The sequence below is a fragment of the Onychostruthus taczanowskii genome, unplaced genomic scaffold (genome assembly GCF_017590055.1).
Source record: "Onychostruthus taczanowskii isolate IOZ18803 unplaced genomic scaffold, ASM1759005v1 scaffold64, whole genome shotgun sequence".
Lineage (NCBI taxonomy): Eukaryota > Metazoa > Chordata > Aves > Passeriformes > Passeridae > Onychostruthus > Onychostruthus taczanowskii.
The window spans coordinates 553,273-572,845 of record NW_024504122.1 but is presented as its reverse complement, the minus strand read 5'-3'; the positions used below and the strand labels follow the sequence as shown (position 1 = coordinate 572,845).

The window sequence follows — 19,573 nt, the reverse complement described above, 5'->3', positions numbered from 1 at the left end:
TTTTTCTCTCGGGCTTATTTCCTTCATAACTTTATTTTGTGAGTGGCTCTCGGGCGGCTTGAAAGGAAATAAAGCTTGAAAGGACCTCGGAAAGGAGAGAAGCTGGAGGCAGAGGGGAGCTGCCCCGGGACGGGGTCGGGGTGTCCGTGGGGTCGGGGCGGCTCCGCACAGCCCAGCCCGCTCGGTGCTGGTTTGGTTTTTATTTCAATGCCTTCTCTGGGAAGGTTTTTATGTGGGAGAGTGAGGGAAAGCTTCGTTTGATGAGACCAAGGTGAAATTCAGCAGGAATTGTGGCCGCGGTTACCTGAGCTAAAGGTCGGACTCTGTTTCGGCTGAGAGCGTTTAGAAGTATAATAATTATTAAGCATTTATTCTAGAATAATCAGATCATAAAAAGCAAGAAACCAAAGAAAGAAGGGGAAAAAAAGATGGATTAGAAAAGGGAAAGCCCAAAGGTGGTGTCTGCGAGGCGGCTGCGGTTGAGCTTCCACGAAGGAGGGTGGCACATGAGGAAAGCGCAGCTCCGGAGCCCGGCCCGGCCTCGGGGCTCACCCTGCCCGCAGCAGCCCCCGCGTCGGGGCGAGAGGATGGGGCCAGGAGCTCAAATACCGCCTTGGACGGCCACTTCCAGCTCAAGGGCTTCGCCCCGCCGTGTTTTTACACGCCTTAATTGTTCCCTAATAATGCGGGGTTTGGGGAGAAGCACGTGGGAAGTTTGAGGTTGGCTGGGAAAAAAAAAAAAAATCAAAACACCAAAACAAAAATGCCAACAAGAAAAACCCCAAGGCATCACCCTCCGGGGCTGCCTCCCTGGGAACCGCTGGTTTTTTTTCTCCCCACCCGCAACCAAAAAACTTCAGGTGCAAAGGGAGATGGTTTTGCGGCGGCTCGGGGCGATACCGCGGTGCGGACCCAGAGCCCCAGGCTGGAATGTCCTGCCGGGGGTCTCTGCCCTCCCCCGGGACTGGGAGACAGGATGAGGGCTCGGGGTTGCCCCCGTGCCCCCGTGGGTTTCTCTCGAGGCGCGGCTGGAGGTGCCGAAGCAGGGAGGTTTCTCCCGCCCCGTTTCCCCCATCAGATGATTCCAGCCCCGCCGTCCCGGCGCCTCCAGCGCGGATCCGCCCGGCCGGCTGTCGCTCCCGGCCCGGGTGACAGGGACCGGGGGGGCAGCGGGGCGGTCCCCGCACGCTGCCAAGCGCCAGCGCCTCGAGGCAATCGCCTCATCGGCCCATTTACCCTCCCGAGACGGCAAACAACCGCTCCGTCCGTCAGCCGTCCCTCCGTCCGTCCGTCCGTCTCTCAGCAGGGCAGGGCCGCGCTCCGGTCAGCTCTGGCAGCGCCCCCCGCCCCGGGCGTGCCGGCAGGAGCTGGGGAGTGTCCCCGCACAGCCACGGGCACGCTCAGGGGCTTGGAGTCCTCCCCATTTTGGGAAGAGCTCGTCCGAGAGCGGCCCCGACCCTGCTGCCCACCGCGGGCTGCGGCTTGGGCTCCCACCCGGGACGGCGTGTGCGCCCCTGCAGACACACGGCTGCTAAATTTCAAGCAACTCCTCTAGATTTTTAATTTTCCCCCCGTTTTCTTTTCTCTTCCCTTCTCCCAAATTCTCTTTTTGCCTTCCCAAAATCCTTTCCCGGTGCAATCCTGCAGCCCGAGGCGAGGGAGGGGGCGGGATGGTCCCTGCTTCCAAGATTTTTACGAACAATAGTTAAAGAAATCAAACTCTTTTTTGTCTTTTTTTTTTTTTTTTTGGTCTTTTTTTTTTCCCTTCCCTTGTGCAGAGGCCGGAGAGGTCCCTTTGATCTGCGAGGCCTGGCGTGCTCCGAGCCCGCACGCCGGCTGTTTGCGGGGAGGGGGCTCGGCCGCCGCGGGAGCCTCCGAGCCGGGACATGAAAGGGGAAAAAAAAAAAAAAAAAAACCCAAAAAAAAAATTTTAACAAAAAAAAAGGACGTCCAGAGTACGGGAGATCGACCGAAGGGCTTAAATATTTCATATTCCTGGAAGCTGTCAAGGCCAAAAACAACAACACGCCTCCCGCCTCCCCCGGAGTGTTTGCAGAGGGCAGGAGCGTGTGTGCGTGCGAGGGACCGGGAGGCTGCGGGGGGGCGGGGGGTAAAGAGGGTCATAAATTTTCACTTGTAATCAATCAATAATTAACTAATAGCGGAGCGTGGGCCGAGCGCGCCGGCGACAGCGGGTGCCCGGCCCGCCGGGGTGTCGGTGTCGCGCTGCCCCCCGGGCGCTGCCGCTGCCGCCCCGGGCCGCGTTCCGGCTCCTTCTTCCCCGCTCCTTCCCCGCTCCATCCTCGCTTTCCCAGAGACTTTGGACCCGGGGCTAAACCTCCCGTGGGTAAAACGCAGCTCGGCTCCAAAGCAGAGCCTGCGGGAGCTGCTCCGCTCTGCCCGCCCGGGGCGCGGGCTGGGGGGTGTGGGGTGCTGGCTGCCCCCAGCACGCCCCGAGTCCCCCCGAGTTCGGGGCGTTCTGCGCCCCCTCCGCCGGGCCGTGGGTCCCTCCGGGGGTCTCGGGGCGCTGCTCGGGCTGCCCGAGAGGTGGCGCCGCCGCCCCGCCGGAGCCCCCCCGCCGCCGGCCACCCCCACCCAGCGCCGGGTCGCCTGCATCAGCCATAAAACCATTGAGGATATCAAGACAGGCGCCAGGTGAGTAATAGACAGGATAATCCACAGAGATTGCTCGCTGTTTACCTCCTTCCACAAGCGCCACAAGAGTTACTCATTAACGTTACTATATACAAATAAGATACACAAGAGATAAAGCCATTTGCAAGTCAGAGTTACACCTGCGGTACACGGATTTCTTGCAAGGGCATGGCGAGGGGGAGGTCAGCGTTAGGCCCGTGCAAAAGTGAGGGTTTGAAGCAATCAGGCTGCACCCTCAGCCTCAAAGAGAATAAATCGTGAGCTCGGGGGTTGCGGCGCCCCGGGGTGCCGGTGCCTGCCTGGCTTGCGGGGCGGCTGCCGGGCTCCCGGGCTGGCAGGAAAGCGAGATGGGCAAGGGGGTCCTGGGGGTGGGATCTGTTGCTTTCCTCTTGACCATCAGCAGTGAATTCCTCGCCGACTAGGACATTTTCCCCACTCATACGCAGATCAGAGCGGCTCTCCCTCTCTAGGAGCAGTTTGGGGGACCAGCAGCTGAGAGAGGGGGGAAAAAAATTGAGGTTCCCCGCGTGATTCCTGAAGGCAAAGGGATGGGGGCGAGGGGCCGGGGGTCTGTCATGGACCGGTGCCTCGGCGCTGCCGCTGAGGCCGGAGCTCAGCGCAGAGGGGAAAGCTGCTCCCCGGGCAGGGATGGCTGTCCCAGGGCTCTGTCCCAGGGCTCTGTCCCGCCGTCCTGCTCCCCTCGGCACGGGACTCGCTCTCCGGAGCGGCTCCAGCTCCCACCCGGGTGGAGGATCCGTGTGGAAGGCGGCTGGTGGGGCTGCAGCCCTCGGGCTGCCTGCACAGCCGCTGCCTTCTTCTTCGCGTGGATTCTTTTCGTTTTCATTTCTTTGGCCAGACCCGCCGCCACCTCTATCCCTAAAAGCCCCTCCTCGCCCAGGGCAGCTCAGGGGAGCATCAGCTCAAGTGACATTTCCAGCAGCCGTCACCTTGGGCCATCCGAAGGTGGGGGAAGAGGGAGACAAAAACTCCTGCTCAGCCCAAACCTTTCTGCCGCTCAAACAGCGTGGATTCGAACAAAATCCCCATCCCCAAGCTGAAGTGGGAAGGGTCCCGTTTCCCCACGAAGGGGAACAGTTTCATGTTGGTGGGGGAATTTTGAATTTTTAAATTAAAAAATCGAGGGGAAAAAAAAAGAAACCCAAAACCTCACACAAATTCACGGCCACTTTTACCCCTTGGATCTCCCTTTATCTCGCCGGCGCAGGAACCGGGGGCCGCGGGCCGAGGGGCAGGCAGAGCATAAAACAGGATACAGGCTGGAAGTACATCCTTATAATATTTATTACTGGCGGACGATGAATCGCTTTTCAATATACGGGCCACTAACTGTTGAAGGGATGGGGGAAAAAAAATCTCATTAACAAGAAATATATATGTTCTGCTAAAGGATGTGCTCATAGACTGGCAGAGGTACAGCAGGGGCTGCCAGCTCTCCCCAGCTCTCCTCTCAGTGACCTCCCAGGCCACCGCTCCAGCCTGGATGTCTGTCCCCGTTCCAGCCGTTTTCCAGCTTAATCTCGATATATCACGAGCCTAAGGGCGAGAAGGGGCGATCTCAATAAAAGGCCGAAAAATAGATATTATTAAAAAACTCATGTATTTCCAGGTGATAACTAATTGGGAAAGCCAAATCCTCTGCCCGGGCGGGAGAGGAAAACGAGCCCAGCAACAGCATCAACTCCTGAGCACTTTACCTGGAAACTTTGAAGGAGGGCTCTGCATTAAAATTTAACCGATCTATTCTCTAATTCTTCACTTTTGCGTTATTAATTTATGACAGATAAAAGCATAGCTGAGCCTTTCTCATTAACTTTTCAAACGCCACTTAATATTGTTCCATTAAAAGAGGTGACTTTAGTAGCCTCTGGATCGACTTTAAAAGCGAGAGGGATAAAGACGGAAAAGGTACATTAAACAGCTTGCTTAAACCTCGTCCTTCCCCCCCAACAATTCAAATGACACCATCTCGACTGGTTCGTACTAGCTCCTTGCAGGAGAAATATCTTAATATTGGGAACGGGAAAGGGGTGGAGGAGAAAGGCAGAAGAGGGATATATATCTTTCAACCCCTCCATCCTCCCAGGCACTTCGGGGAGGGTTGGGGTGAAGGCATTTCACAGTACGCCCAAAACATTTCAATAAAAATTTATTGAAACTTCAGTGACTTTTAAAAGGGGAGGAAAAAATTACAGAAAAAAAAAAAAGTAGCAAGAACTTCTCAACATTTATATAACACAAAATATACCTTCATTTTTTTTTTCTTTGAACCAGCTCTGAGCACCTGACTTTCAACCCAAGAAAATATGCAGTCACTCAAACAAAGACAACAATAAGCACAGTAGTTAAACTCCTTTGCGGGGTTGTTTCTGACTCACTGAGGAAACGGGTAAAATAAGAGAAAGCACAGAAAATCCTAGAATCTTCACCTCTTTTTTTTTTTTTTTTTTCTCTCAAGCCACTGGAGAAGCCTGTTGTCGTGTATAAACATATATAATTTTGTGGTTGTTCACATTTTGAACACTGAAGAAATCGAGGATTAAAAGCTACCATGGCACACTGCTTCGTCTTTTTTCTCTATTTGATTTTTTTTAAGGTCTTTGAATAATTTGGTTTCTTTCTGCTTTGCCTTTTGCATTTGGCTCGTTGACCAAAGGACGAGGTTTTCCTGGGCTGAGCTCTGATTTAAAAACTGAGCCCGCACAAATGGGGGAATTTCTCCTCTGGGTCGGGATCTATGTTCAAAGGAATTACCAACTTGAAATGAAAACGACTAAAAATAAAAACAGAAGGAAAAAAAAAAGAAGACCGCTGCAGTCATATTTACAGAGATATGTACAATGTCAATAAATTAAAGTTTAATTTCGAGTATTCATATTCCACGTATTTACAAGAGTTATCAAATAATTACATAAATACTTTGTTTTAATAATAGTGTCCACTCTTTTCTTCTTCTCAGTATGTTAAACCTTGTTATTGCATATACAATTAAAGAGGGAAAGCTGTGATAAATCTACAGTCGAGCTACAGAGGTTTTTAGATAAAATAAATTCACTTTTTTTCTTTCCAACTACACGTCTTATTTTTGTTGCTACAAGGGAGGATGTTTAAGGTAGAGGGACAAAGGTCTTATTTTTGTTTTTATTATTATTAATAATAATTTTTCCCTGGGATTTGAAACGAGCATTAAAAATAAACAACAAAACCCCACTGAAATAAAAAATACCACCACCCCCCCTCAAAAAAAAAAAAAAAAAAAAAAACCAAAAAAAAAAAAAAAACCCCAAAAAAAAAAAAAAAAAAAAAAACCAAAAAAAAAAAAAAAACCCCAAAAAAAAAAAAAAAAAAAAAAACCAAAAAAAAAAAAAAAACCCCAAAAAAAAAAAAAAAAAAAAAAAGCCTCCTCTGGAACATGCAAAAAAAAAAGCCACCAACTGGCTCTCAGACATCACAATAATATTTTAAACACACAGCTTCCCTTAATATCGACTAAGGGGGTTGTGGTTAACAACCCGCCCAGGAAACAACTGTTGAAGAACCAATACGTGAGTTACTTACACGCTTTTCTTTCACAGAGAAAAAAAAAAATCATTTCTCTTACTTAATTTTTAAAAAAAAAGCCTCTTGATTTTTTTTTGTGTTTTTTTTTTTTTTTTCTTTTAGGTTTTTTTTTTTTTTTTTTTTTTTTTTTCCGGGGGGTTTCGGTTTTGGGTTTTTTTTTTTTTTTTTTTTACACTGGTAAAAAAGAAAATAAAAGGAGGATGCCACAAACCCCACCGGTGCCTCCAATCCCTGTGAGGAGCCTCCGACCCAGCGCTCCCCCATCCCCGACCCTTTTTTTCCCTGCTCCACCTTTTTGTTGCTAAGCACGCACACAACTCCGCGGGATTTTATATGTTAAAAAATATATAGAAAGAGGGGAAAAAAAACTAAAGAAGGGGTAAAAAAACAAACACTCGCGGGGTGGAGGATGTGGTTTCGTTCAAACAAAGTGCACTGCGAGACGGATTTGAAATGAGCTCCCGGAGGCCGGGGGGTTACGGGGAGCCGCTGCGGGATCTGTCCTGCTTGGGGTCGAGCCCACTGACCAGGCGCTGGATGTTCTGCAGTTCGCTGGTGGCCGCCTCCTTGTCCGCGCCCAGCTTGGGGGACAGGGACACGGAGCCGGACGAGAGGGTGGAGGAGCGGCTGGTGAGGTCCGAGGCGGAGTCCAGGGGCACGGAGCCGGGGCTGCCGCTCAGCCCGCCCGCCTTGCCCTCGCCGGAGCCGGCGGCCAGGCCGGGCAGGGCGGTGGTGAGGAGGCTGCTGCCGTCCGCCAGGGGCACGGGCAGCGGGTAGGGGCTGTAGCGGAGCCGCGGCCGCACGGCGCTCAGGAACGGGTGCCGGTGCACCGAGCTGGAAGCGGCGCTGGAGGCGGCGGCCGCCGCCGCCATGTAGGTGTAGGGGTAGGGGAAAAGGCTGCCGAAGGGAGACATGGCCAGGCCCTGCGGGAGGGGAGGAGAGAGAGGAAAGGGTTACCGGCCCGCACGCTCGCCGCGGGGATCCCGCACGGCGCCCCCGCGCCAGGTGCTCCCCCGCGCTGCCGGCGGGATGGAGAGCTGTCCTCCCGCTGCCCAAAAACACGTGGGTGACGGGGCACACCCTGCCCGGGCTCTGCCCTGCACGGCCCCGCTCCCGCCGGGCCCATCGGGGGCCAATTGGCCGTGGGGTCTCTCCCCCACTGTCCCCCCTCAGCGGGCGATTCTCTTGCGCTGGGGCAAGCGCCCTCTGCCCGCAGGTCCAGCCCCCGCTCCCGCTCCGCAGGGCAGCCCCGGGCACACCCCCCCCGACAGCGGCTCCGCTCCGCAGGCCGGGACGCGCCCGGGGGCTCTGGAGGACAGCGGGGAGGGTGGGAGAGCTCAGGGAGATCACGCTGGGCCACCCTCCCCGCCCACAGCTTTCCCTCCTCCGACCTGCTGCCAAGCCCTGTGACCGGCCCCTGAGAGGGGCACTGGGGGGGACATCGACGCGGGGAATTTAAAGGAGGTGCCCGCTGCCCGCCCCCGTCCCCAGGCTCGGAGCCCCCGGCCCGGAGGGGCGGCGCGGGGGGAACGCAGTACCTGCGAGGCCAGGACGTGCTGCTGCAGATGGAAAGGCAAAGCAGCCGCCGATGCTCCCGAGAGTCCCTGGGCCGCCGCCGTGGCCATGACCGTGTTGTCCAGTCCCGAGACCCCGGCGGACGCCCCGGAGACGGTGGCGAGGAGGGGCCCCATGCCCGCGGCCATGCCCGAGAAGGCTCCCCCCATGGCGAACTGCCCGGGGTGCAGCAGCAGCGGGTGCCCGTTCCCCAGCGGGTTGAAGAACTGCTGGCCGGCCAGGGCAGGGGGAAAGCCGAGGTTCTGCAAGTGTCCCTGGCTCAGGTGGGCCGTGCTGTCGGTTTGGACCGTCAGGGGGGTGAAGGGCTCTTTCCCCAGCAGTCGGTTCTCATCTACTTTGGGGCCATCCCTGAGGGGGCTTTTCAGTTCCTCGCCGCTCAGGCTTCCCCCCCGGGTGCTGGAAGAGATGGTAGCCGGGCTGTGCCGGGAGTCCGGAGGGGCTTTCTCAGTCCTCTCTCGGCTCCGACTCCCTGCCGAGTCCCCAGGGAAGAAGTGGCTTTTGGAGGGGCTGCCGCCCTTGTCCCGGGGGTCGTCCCCCGCGGTGGCAGCGGAGCTGGCCGGCGCTGGGGTGGCGGCGGTGGTCGTGCTGATTTTGCCCGACTCGTTTCCTTCTAGCAAGGGATCGTCTTTGCTGTCTGCATCGCTGTCTCCCTCGCTGGGGCAGAGATCTGCAAGACAAAGGGGGCCCGGGGCTGGGATCCGGCACTGCACATCCCGAAATCCCCACCGGGCTGGGAGAGGGGGCAGAGACGCTTCCTGGCCGGCCAGAGGTTTGTGTGGAAATACTTCCCTTTCTTTATTATTATATAAATAAATACAGCCCCCGGCTCCCACCGCCTGCCCCGTCCAAGTCAGCCCGAGTTTTACACAACGCTGCAAAATTGGCTGCGAAACAAAGCAGCGACCCAGAGGAGCGACCCCCCAGCCGGGCGGGCCCGGGGCCAGCAGCTCCGCTCCCCGGGGCTGCCGGAGCCCCCAGGGACCCCCCTTCCCTTCCCGGCTGCAGCGGGGGTAGAGGAGGAACGGGACAGCAGCGACCTCGGGACAGGGCTGAAGGGCCTTGGGGATGTGTCTCCTACTAAGTTTTCCAAAGTTTTCATCCCTTTCAACGGGCAAACTTTGCAAACGCACGCAGAGACACCCGCAGCCGTCTTCATCACCCCCCGGGCCCTCCTTCTCCCCAAACACATGCACGGCTTCGCTGGATTCCTCTGCACTTCATCTCCTAATTTCAGCGCCCCAGGTGCGAAGCTCTGCTTTGCTTTTCGGGTCCCCTCCCAGCTCCCCTCCCCTCAGCTCGGCAGGCCTTTTAAAAAAAAAACGAGTAAAGCAACTACAAAAAAGAGGTTGTTTCCTCCTCCCCCTGCCCCCCCCCCGCCCCGGGATGGATTAATACATACGAGAGAGCTGCAGACAGCTCCCAACCCCGCACGGAGAAACCCAGGGTGACTTTTCTATAACAAAGTTCGCGACTGTATCCAGGGGAAAGATCCTTCCTCTAGTAACAGATTCAGTGAGGGATATTAATGGAGTGGCTCCAGTTTTGAACTTTTGCCCCGTGGTCTGTCTTTGCTCCCTTGACTCGGAGCTGGCTCCTTTCTGAACCAAGGAGGGGAGGGATGAATGTGCAGCAAGGGGAGAGGGAGGCCAGGGGGGAGAGGGAGAAGGAGAGGAAGAGTGAGGAAGGCAGAGAGAGGAGAGTGAGGGGGGAGAGGGGAGGAGAGGGAAAGACAAAAAGAAAGGAAACAAGAAGAGTGAGGGCAAGAAGGAAAGAGGGCAGAAAAACTATATAGAGAAAGAATAGAGAGAAGAGAGCAAAGGCAAAACATGAGAAAAGAAGGGAAGAGGTAGGAAGCAAAGCAAGAGGGAAGGAAGGAAAACAGGGCAGTGCCAGAGGGCAGTGGTACAGGCCAGGATTTGCCACCACAGAGCGGGCACCCAGGCTCTCCCAGAGGAGAGCAGGGGCCACAGCTCTCACCTTTGAGGCTGGAGGTGCCCACGGCAGGCACGGCAGGACAGGAGGACTGGGCAAAGCACTTGAAGGCCGTCTGCTCATTGGACGACTCGTCCGAGGTGGGATTCTCCTTCTTCTGCCTCTCGTCATACACCCGCATGGACTGCAGGGTCAGCTGCTTCCTGCGGGCACAGAACCCGCTGGGCGAGGGTCCCCAGCGCCCCCCGGGACCCCCCTGCTCCCCAGCCCCTCCTGCAGCTCCCTCCCACTGGGGCACGAGTAGCACAGGGGAATGAAGAGCCACGGTCCCCTCGAGGAGGAAAGCGCGTTTCTGGCAGGCAGGGCTTGGCTGCTAATGAGAGGAGATTTCTTGGAAGCTGAGCAGCTCCTCAGCGAGGGCTGATATTAAAGACAAGGGGCGGAGGGGAGAGGGAAGCATTCCCTGGAGATTAGCTTTTAAAAGGCAAGGATGTTCCAGAGATATGAGCCATCTTAATGGTTGCTAAGATTGCTAGGAAGTGGTTATTTTGTTAGGCACTTTATGTAATCTTTTCACCAACAATTAACCCGGAGTAAAAAATCTATTTATATTTAGAGAAATTAGAAATCATTTCCGTCCTGTGGCTCCAGCGCTGGCTTTATTTTCACACTGATGGACAAGAGGAGCTGGCATGTGCATGTTTGTGTGTGTGCTGGGCAGGGAGAGAGGCTTCTTGGTTTACACCACGTTCCCCCCACCTTTTTATTTTGCTGTTTGTTTGAAAAAAAAAAAAAGAGAAACAGATCTATTTATTCATTATCTAACCCCCTGTGCAAATGGCTAAAATATCCTGTCTCCGGTAACACAACAAAACAGACATATCCCCCATTAAAGGAAAAAAATCTTCCCTTTTTTTCCCTGTGTATTTTCTTTTTATATTAAAAATAAAAGTCTTGAGTCCCATTATAATGAGTTCTGTCTGCCTACCTGGGGCACAAACTCTGTCCTGCTGCTTTTAGGAAAAATAAAGAATCTTCTATCATTAATTACTTCCATATTCATGAGATACCTCTGTCCAAACAGTTTATTTCTGTGTTTCTCCTCCATTTCTGTGTTTATTTCTATGTTTCTCCTCCATTTTACTCTTTTCCAGGCCATCCCCAGAAAAATGCCAGAAGAGATTCAAGCAGTGCTCAGCCCTCACTTGTCCCTCTTCTCCAGTCCCAGATCCAAACTACACTGTAACATTCCCTCTCAAATTTGTAAGGGAAAGCTTTTTTCTAGCAATATTTGCTTAATGTACTGCACTCCCTTTGGCCAGTCATCCCCTGTGACGTGAACACGAAACGTGGAAAGCAGGAAAGAATTCCCATGCAATCCGTTTGACGCTATTAACGCCAAGATCCTTATGGATTTTGGCGGGGGGAAGTGTGGTTTGGAGGCAAGGCAAGGTGATTTTGACCTCTGCTCGTGTTCTGAGCTTAACACATGAAAACCAAACGAGGCGCCTGTAAAGAATCGAGCCAGACTCACCTCTTTTCCCTCCTTCCATTCCCGGTGTCCCGAAAACCTTTGGCAAAAGGGTTGTTGTCAATTTTTAATTGCGTGATCTATAGGATAGAGAGAAAAAAAAAATAGCCAGGGGGTTGGGGCAGAATAAGGAGATTTTTGTATTATAAAACAACAGCAAACCCCACTCTTCCCAGTTCCCCTAGTGCTGGCAGGAGTAGGACAGGGCAGGGGGCAAAGGTCTCTGGATTTTGGGTGAATCCATGCGTTTTCCCGAGCTGTTTGGAGGCAGCTCGCCCCCAATCCCCCGCCGGGCTGGCCGCTGACCCGGACCGTGGTGGCAATGAAAGAGCCCCGTGTTGCTGCCACCACATCGGAGTTAATTGAGCCATGCAATGAGATCCATGCAAGTTATGCCTGTGCTTAAAACTCTTTAAATACCATAATTAAACCGCAAAAGGAATCATACCCACCCCCTTGCTATAATAAAATACTTTATATAATCGCATTATGCTCCGTGTGTGTTGGGGCGCCAGGGGTGCCAGGAGCCAGTTGATATTTTTTGGGGGGTTGTGTGTGGAAGTTTTTCGGTTTGGGTTTCCTCGGGGCTCGGGTTATGGCAGGGAATGGCTGTGGGAGGGATGGGGGGTGCGGGACATCCCGCAAGTGCCGGGTGCCCGCTCACGATGCGCGGAGCCGAACCCGCAGCCCGGCCGGGGCTCACCCCGCTGGAACAGGATGCGAGCAGTGGGAACGGGAAGGGGAACGCCGCCTCCCCGCCGCTCCATTCCCGGTCTCGGGCCGGGCTGCAAGCACAGCGACCCCCCAATTTAGGAGCAGAGGATGACCCCGAAAAGGAAACCCCGCCTGGCCCGAGTGCGGGCAGGAGCAGCCCTGGCTCCCGAGTCACCCCCCCGCCGCACACACGGGAGCAGGAGGGAGCAGGAAAACCCCACTGCTAAAACCAGCGGGACTTTTAATCCAGGTGCTCCCGGCCGTGCCTTCTGCTCCCCCCGCGCCGAGCCGAGGGCTCCCCGCCGCTTCCGCACGCCGCTTCCCAGCCGATTTCATGGCAATCACACAACTATGCTCATTTCTGTCCTTCAACCGAGCCGCCCCCAGCTGATAGAGCGGGCCGGCCAGCCCTGCTGATAAGTCCCAAAGCAAAGTCTACTCTCTCTACACCCATTTTCTTTCAGTTTCCTTGCAAGTGCCTGGCTGCAGAGAGAAAGGAAAATAGCCCGAGCCCCGAGGTGGAAGAGGTTTTTTGGAAACCGAGGGCAGAAGGGTACAGACCCTCCCTTTTCACCCCCGAATTTTTTACTGTGGAGGATGTGAGGGGCAGAAAAGGCACAGGGGAGCTGCAGCGAGCGGGCGCTGCGCATCCAGAGCCTCTGCGCTCAGCGCAGGCGAACGCAAAGTTGTAATTCACAGACAACAAAAAAATCAAAGCCCCTTTTTTGGCTCCTTCGCTCCCTTCCACTTGACTTAATAATCGTAAATTCGCCGTTTGCCACTCTCCCAAATATACCACCTTCATTGCAAGCGACAATAAACCAGCAGCAATGGAAAGGCAGCGTTTGCAGTGCTGCAAAACTTTCTCACACGGGCTTTTTCAGCCCTTCCAGCTAAAGTCAAGCGAGATACCCCTCTCTGACCAGAGCATATTTCTGCACCACAGAAAATAATAAAACACTGCAGGATGCAAAAAAAAATATCATAATATAATAATAATAGGAACCAGACGTGCGCTCCAGCCTTATTGCCAATTGCTCTTAAAGGAGCTAAAACAGCACAAAGGCCAGGAAGAATTACAAAATCTCAGACCCGCTGCTCTCCCCACTCTGTCTTTCGACACACGGAGCTGAGTCTTTTTTATTAATTTTTTTTTTCCCCTGATGCATCTTAGATTGAATCCACACTAAGAGCAGCAAACCCCACCCCATCCCTTTCCTCATGCTGGAGAGATACACCGGGGGGGAAAAAATGGTAGAAAACCCTTAAACATTCTCTCCCTCACTCCCTGTCCTCCCTCCTTTTAATTGCCTTCCCCGAGGTCGGTATTAGGAGAGTGCTCGACCCCCTCCCCCAGCGCCTTCCCCCAAGTTGGATCAAGGAGGTTTTGGGGCAAAAGATGAAGGGGGGGAGAGAGAGAAGAGCGGGATGGGCTTCGTGAGTTTTAAGGGAACAATGCAGAGTAAAAGTTCTCTTAAAAGCCAAAACACGTAAAACAAATCCTCTCTTAATCTCCTTACCTTATCATTCTGGTATGCGGTCACTGCGATGAATTCAGTCTCCGGGAAAACGTAGGTCCTGAACGTGCTGTAAGGAAGCTTGAGGATATCGTTGGCTCGGACGATGTGGAACCGGGGCTGGTACTTGTGCATGGAGTTTAAAATGGTCTGGGTGGGGGGCAGCGGCCGGCACAGAGAGGGCAGGAGGGGGGGAAAGAAGACGGTCAGCAGGAGCAGCATTTCCCCCAGCCATCGGCACTTTCTCCTCCTAATTTGCCTTCCCTCTCCTTCCTCCCCTCACTCCTCCTCCCCGCCAAGCACACTCCAAACACACGCACACGCCTCGCAGCATCCAACTAAAAGTACTGACAGCTCCAGCTCGCCGGGCTTAGGCTCCCGCTGGACCTCTCGAAGGAGAGGAGACAGAGGGGAATCTCCTCAGAGCTCTGCTCGGAGAAGGGGACAAGCTGTTTGGGGTCCGGCAGCAATGTCTTTTGATTTCAAAGTGTAAAAAAAAAAAAAATAAAATAAAATAAAATCAAGTAAAGCAGGAGCAGCAGCTACAGTTGCAAAACCACCACGAGACCTCGGCTCGGTCTAATTGCGTGCCCCAATTCACTTAAGGCCTTCTGCGAACGGCAAAAATGTATCGTCTAATCAAATCACAGCAGCAAATGCAATCTTCGGCACATTAGAGATCCCCCGGCCGCGGCCACCACCAGCAAGCCCCGGCTCCGAGGTGGAGGCTTTCCCAGGAATAGAAAGAAATGGCCAGGATCGACAGAGCACTTATCAGCAGGTTTGTTTGATTTCACTCTCAGGGTAAGTTTTTATCTCTGCACACCCGGTAAATGTAAAGGAGTGGATAGACATGAATGGGCAACTTGACCTCTGCTTTTGGTCCCTGTTTATTTTCACTCCGGCTTGCTTTACATTATCCAGATTAATATAGATTTAAACGTTTGCGTACTTAGGCCTTTAAGCCCTTTATACACATATGCATATCGTTTTCCTACGCTTAGAAAGTGTGATCGACTTTATTAAAAATATATATAGATATATAAAGTCACCGCAGCTCTGAGAAATATCGAGTTGCGCTGCGCTGGAAATGTATCCCTAAAGTTAACGCTGCATGGCACGGGGAGGTTACAGAGTAAACTCCAGGCTTTAATCCTGACCCCAGCAGGAGGAAAAATCAAGGAGCGTTATAACCCGGCCAGATGCCCGTCCCCGGGTGCGTGGGGAGCTCTTGCTGCCCCGTTTTCCCCGCATTTCGGCCGCCCGCCGGAGCTGCCAGCGGGACCAGCCCGGCCGAGCAGCCGCCGTGCTCCGGGCACACCCCCCGGGACCCCCCGCTCCGGCCGGCTGGAGAGGGAGGGGAAAAGCGGGGCAAAGGAAGGTGTAAAAGGCACTCACAAATCCGTGCTTGTCAGAGATGTTGTTAGTGAGCTTCAGCTTGTGAAAGGTGACGACTTTGGACATCCATTGTTCGCCGGTGGCCGGGCTGTCCGGGTGGATGTACATTCTCTTTGGCATTTCAGGGTCAGCCTTGCCGGCTACCATCCACCGGGAATTATGGAATTTGTACCTACAATCATCAGCCGCCACAATATCCATCAATAAAATGTACTTGGCCTTTTTATCCAGTCCAGTGCATCTCACTTTAAATGGAGGAAACATTCTCCTATGGGCAGAGGGGGGAGGGAGGAAGTGGGGGGAGAAAAGACAAGAGAAAAATAAAATAAAATTAATTACAGCGTTTAAATAAGCTTCTGAATTTTGGTAGCGCGTCTACTAAGCAATTTCTTCAGCTCTCAGAAGCAGCAGAGTAAGTTTGTATCCAGCAAAAAGGTTTCCTTTCCTCTCCTCCCCCCCCCCCCCACCCCCCCGCCCCCAGCGAAAAGGTTTCTCAAATGCTTAAAAGTTGCAGGAGAAAATGGTCCCTGGATGGGAAAGGTACGCATTCCCTAGAAATCAGCAGGCGCCTACCTCTCTGCCATTCCTAAACAGCAAAGGCCCATTTGGGGCTCTCTGATCTCTCATTAGTTTCCTTTTTGCTTGCTAAACAAAGAAATGGGAGCTGATCGCACCCCGATAAAATAAATCGTCTGAACTATTACAACGCAGCCTCCCGATAAAGTGCGGAGTTGTACACTTCGCAGACGAGAATAAAAAACCCCCAGCGAGGGCAGCGTGGCCGCCGGGGCTCTCCCCGTGCTCCGGCCAGCCGGGGATCCCCCCGTGTGCCGAGGGCTCTCTGCAAACCCCGCTCCCCTCCGCTCCCAGCTCCGGCTCCAAACTGCAACAGGATACCACAAATTTGCTGTTTATTATATCGAGTGGTTGGCATTCAGCAAATCTCAACTTAAAAGGAAACACATGACTTTGCAACATGTAAGAGCTCTTAATACTGGCCGAGGCTTTCACGCAAAAACTTTTGACCACAATTAACAGAAAAAACTTTGGGAAAGCAGTAAAACGGGCGAGGAGATTTTTTTTTTTCTCCTTGCTGCTTTTAGGGCTTCTATTTATTTTTTTTTCTCCTGAGCCTGTAGCCTGCAACTGGTGCCTTGCAAATAGGCGAAGCTCCAGCAAGGCAGCTGAAGGCCATCTAAGAAGACTTTTCAGGAGTGGCTTCCTCGAGTAATTCTCCTGGCAAATCACATGTGGAGAGTTTGGGAGGTTTCTCAGAGAGCCCCTTAGAAAAACACCCGGGTGCAAAGGAGGTTTTCACCCTACGTATCATCACAGCAATAGGTAGAGTTGTAAAAGAGTCCAGATGTCAATGAGTAGCGAATATAGAGAGAGATTTCAGACGGGTAAACCTATAAAAAGCAGAAATGCCGAGCGTGGACGCGCCGTGTGTGTTCATTCATTCCCACGTGAAGGTTACATAAATATAGGGACAGGCAGCGCGGAGCTGCAAACCCTTCCCTGCCGCTCCAGCAGCGGCTGCAGGATGGCTGGGGAGTTTTGTCAGCTTTTCTGTACATTTGCAGACATAACCAGCCAGCACAAACCCAGCCGAGATCCCAGCACAGAGAGAGTGACACACCGAGCCTATCTGCCCCCCTGCCCCACCAGCAGCCAGACGCCTCTCCAAAGGATTTTTCTTTCATTTCCCTTTCTTAAGGAAGAAAAACTGCGTGTAGCGAGGCTGAAAACCAGGCCATCCCCTTTGCCAACCCCAAATTATTTTCTTCCTGCTCCGAGTCTTCTCCAGCAAGCATTAAGCTACTGAAGCATGAAGGGACCCTCTCACCCCCTGCACACGCACATGCTGAGCAGGGCCGGGTCTCGCTTGGGCTTTTCCCGGCAGCCTGGAGCCCCAGACGGGCTCGGATCTTCAGCTGCCTGAAGCTTTCCATAATTACAGGTGAAAGGAGATTTACGGAGGAAACCGCCGGAGAGAGAGCCTTGCCCTGGCGGGGTGCAGAGACTGAGGGTGGGGGATTGGGGGGGAAAGGCACGAACCCCAGACCCAGACCTACCTTCCCGATTTGGTAATCACCATCTCTGTGCCTCTTTTATGGAATTGCTCCCAAAGCTCTTTAGCTTCCAGATGCACTTTCGGATCGTCTTCTACCTCTTCTTCTGGCTCCAGAGTTTTTAAAGGCCTCAGATGGGCTGCTGCCTGGTGACCCAGGGAAGAGAAGGGAATACCAGTCTCTGCAGCCCCCACTAACTGATCCATGATGGGTTTAGCCAGAGCCCCGGGAAGGGAGAGGGCGGCTGCCCCGTTGGGAGGCAAAGCCAGAGCCGGGAAGAAGGGAGGCTGATGTCCCAGCACGGCGCTCATGGCAAAGTCCGGTGCCCGGTGCGGTAAAAAGGGATGATAAGCCATGCTTGTCCCAGGGATTACTGGATCTCTCATCGGTAAATTCATCCACTCCACTCCTCGGTCTTCCTACTGCTGGAGTAGTCCCGGAGTGGTTTCTAACAGCACATCACGAAGAAGAAAAATTAAGATAATAATAATAACAGAAATAAAGCACCAAAAAGGAAAAAAAAAAAAAAAAAAAAAAAAGGGGGGGGAAAAAAAAAAAAAAAAAAGGGTTGGGGAAAACAAGCTCTAAACAGCACAGTACATGAGGGAGAGGCAGAACTTCTACAGCCTACAACTTCCCGAGCCGGGGCACATCCCCAGCCCTCGGGACAGCGGATTAACAGGATTGTTCATTATTAGTCTTGCTTTTTCTCGTGTTCGGTCTCAGAGGCTTTGTTTTGCTTTTTAGTTGTTCGAGTTTTTTTCCTGAGTGGAAGTCCTTGTACTGGAAAAGAAACGCCGAAGAAGGGAAGAAAAAAAATCCACCGGGTTCGCTGTCTGCTCCTGTTGCCGCAGAAGAGCTGGACAAGCCGAAATCCTTTTTTTTTTCTTCTTCTTTTTTTCTCTTAGTCCCAATCCCCCTTCTCTTCTTCCGTGGCGGAGGGTGACGGCTCGAAGCTGGGTTTTCTTTTTGGGTGGCTGGCTCTCTTCCCCCTCCCCCCCACCCCTCCACCTTTCCTCCGTACGGTCAGGCTGCAGAGCAGAGGCTGTGGAAGGAGGGAAAGCAGAAAGAAGCAAACAAACCCACCCCCCCTCGCCGGCCGAGGAAGGCTCCTGAGCAACCTTCAGCAGCAAAAACTTGTAGGGAAATCTCGTTTCCGCCTCGCCTTCCTCACTCCCCAAGCAGGAGCTGGTCAGGGTGTCCTGATTTCCATCAGGATCTCTTCTTTCTTTCACCCTCCTCTTTTTTTTAATTTTTTTTTTAATTTATTTTCCCCCTCTCTTTCTCTTTCGCTGTGCCTTAAAAAAAATCTGGCAGAATTATACTGTTGTCTCCATAAAGGAGAGAGAAAGTGAGAGGGAAAGAGAAAGGAAGAGAAAAAGGGGGGAGGGAGAAAGAGAGGAAAAGAGAAAGAGAGAGAAGAGAGAGGGAGAAGGAGCCTCTCTGCTCTGAGAATTCCCTGTGAGTCTGTGCTCTGCGTGCACCCGATCGTAGGGATGTGTTGTGGGTTACAGGGGAGCTGGAGCCGCCTTGATTGGCTCTTTGACGCTTTCGGACCAATTGTGAGGCTCCATAGGCGGGGTTCTGACAGCTCGGGTGGAGGGGGACAGCGCCGAGTTATAAAAAGAAGGTGTCGGAAACTGTAACGCTGCAGCAAAGCATCACTAGTACTTCGGGCCGTGTGAATATGTCAACATGATCAGAGGGGAGGGAGGAGGGAAGGGGCCGGCAGCGCCCGCCTCTAGGGGGGTGCTGGGGGCCGCCTCGCCCCCCGGCCCCGGCCTCCCGCCGCCCCGGCAGCCCGGGCGCTTCCCGGCCGCTCTCCCCCGGTAGGAGCTTCCCGAGCGCCGGCTAGGGGGGGCTCCACGCGTGGCGGTGGGGGGGGTTCCGAAGCTGCGTTCCCCCCTTCCCCAAACGCCGCCGGTACCGTAGCGGGGTCCCCCTGTGTCCCCCCCGGCCCGGAGCCGCCTCGGGAGGCCGCCGCGCCGCACGCCCATCCCCGCCGCGCCGCGGCTGCCGCCGGTCCCCGCAGCCGCCGCGTTGGTGTCACCCCCCGGCCGCTGCCGCTGCCCCCGCGCCGTTTTTTCCCCACCCCGGCAAAGTTGCTTTCCTTAAACGACACCTCCAGGCCGGGAGCCGGGCGCTTTGCTTCCCCCCGCGAATCTGGGGGTGAGCTCCGGGGCTCGGGGGTGGCTCTGCGGCTCTGCCCCCGCTCGGAGCTCGGCTCCGGCGGCTCCCGCGGCCGCGGCCGCCGTTATTATTGTTGTGGTGGGCGGCTGGAGGCTGCGGCGGGCGGGCGGGCGGCGGCCGCCGCTGGCTCAGCTCCGGCCCCGGCGGCTGCCGATCGAGGCGGGTGCTCGCAGGGAAGCGGGAGGCCGCTGGAAAATGGGATTTTAATGTATTTATTATTCCTTCGTTCTTTCTTTCTTTGGCGTTGCCGATTAAGGCCACTCGGCTGGCACCGGCGCCGACAGGGTTACGCTCCCACACCCCTCCTCTTCCACGAGGTGCGCGGGGAGGAGACGGGAAGTGCGGCTTTCCCTGCGCCCGGGCCGGGGCAGCGCCGGGCGGGGGGGGCCCAGCTCCGGGTTAACCCGGGC

General features: G+C 54.1%; 1 protein-coding gene across 2 annotated transcripts; it reads right to left on the bottom strand.

Annotated features, from left to right (window-relative positions):
• Window positions 1–6,337: 6,337 nt before the first annotated feature.
• On the bottom strand, window positions 6,338–18,737 carry TBX3 (T-box transcription factor 3). Of its 2 annotated transcripts, XM_041420397.1 has the most exons (9): window positions 18,060–18,737; window positions 16,977–17,421; window positions 14,902–15,169; window positions 13,507–13,653; window positions 11,276–11,352; window positions 10,501–10,512; window positions 9,787–9,944; window positions 7,773–8,476; window positions 6,338–7,157 (listed from the first exon to the last, which is right to left on the bottom strand). In XM_041420397.1, exons 2-9 carry the CDS (start codon window positions 17,369–17,371, stop codon window positions 6,711–6,713), a joined length of 2,208 nt encoding a protein of 735 aa, XP_041276331.1. In that variant the 5' UTR covers window positions 17,372–17,421; window positions 18,060–18,737; the 3' UTR covers window positions 6,338–6,710. The 2 variants fall into 2 exon arrangements, with proteins under 2 accessions (XP_041276331.1, XP_041276332.1); XM_041420398.1 differs by lacking the exon at window positions 10,501–10,512 and having other exon boundaries at window positions 16,977–18,737.
• Between the last annotated feature and the right edge of the window lie 836 nt (window positions 18,738–19,573).

Excerpts from the sequence above, each read along its gene's own strand:
- TBX3 (XM_041420397.1), bottom strand. The coding sequence starts at position 17,371 with ATGAATTTACCGATGAGAGATCCAGTAATCCCTGGGACAAGCATGGCT. Across the intron at positions 15,170-16,976 it reads GTGATTACCAAATCGGGAAG|GAGAATGTTTCCTCCATTTA; the intron begins GTAGGTCTGGGT and ends CTCTGCCCATAG. Across the intron at positions 13,654-14,901 it reads TCTCTGACAAGCACGGATTT|ACCATTTTAAACTCCATGCA; the intron begins GTGAGTGCCTTT and ends CCCCCCACCCAG.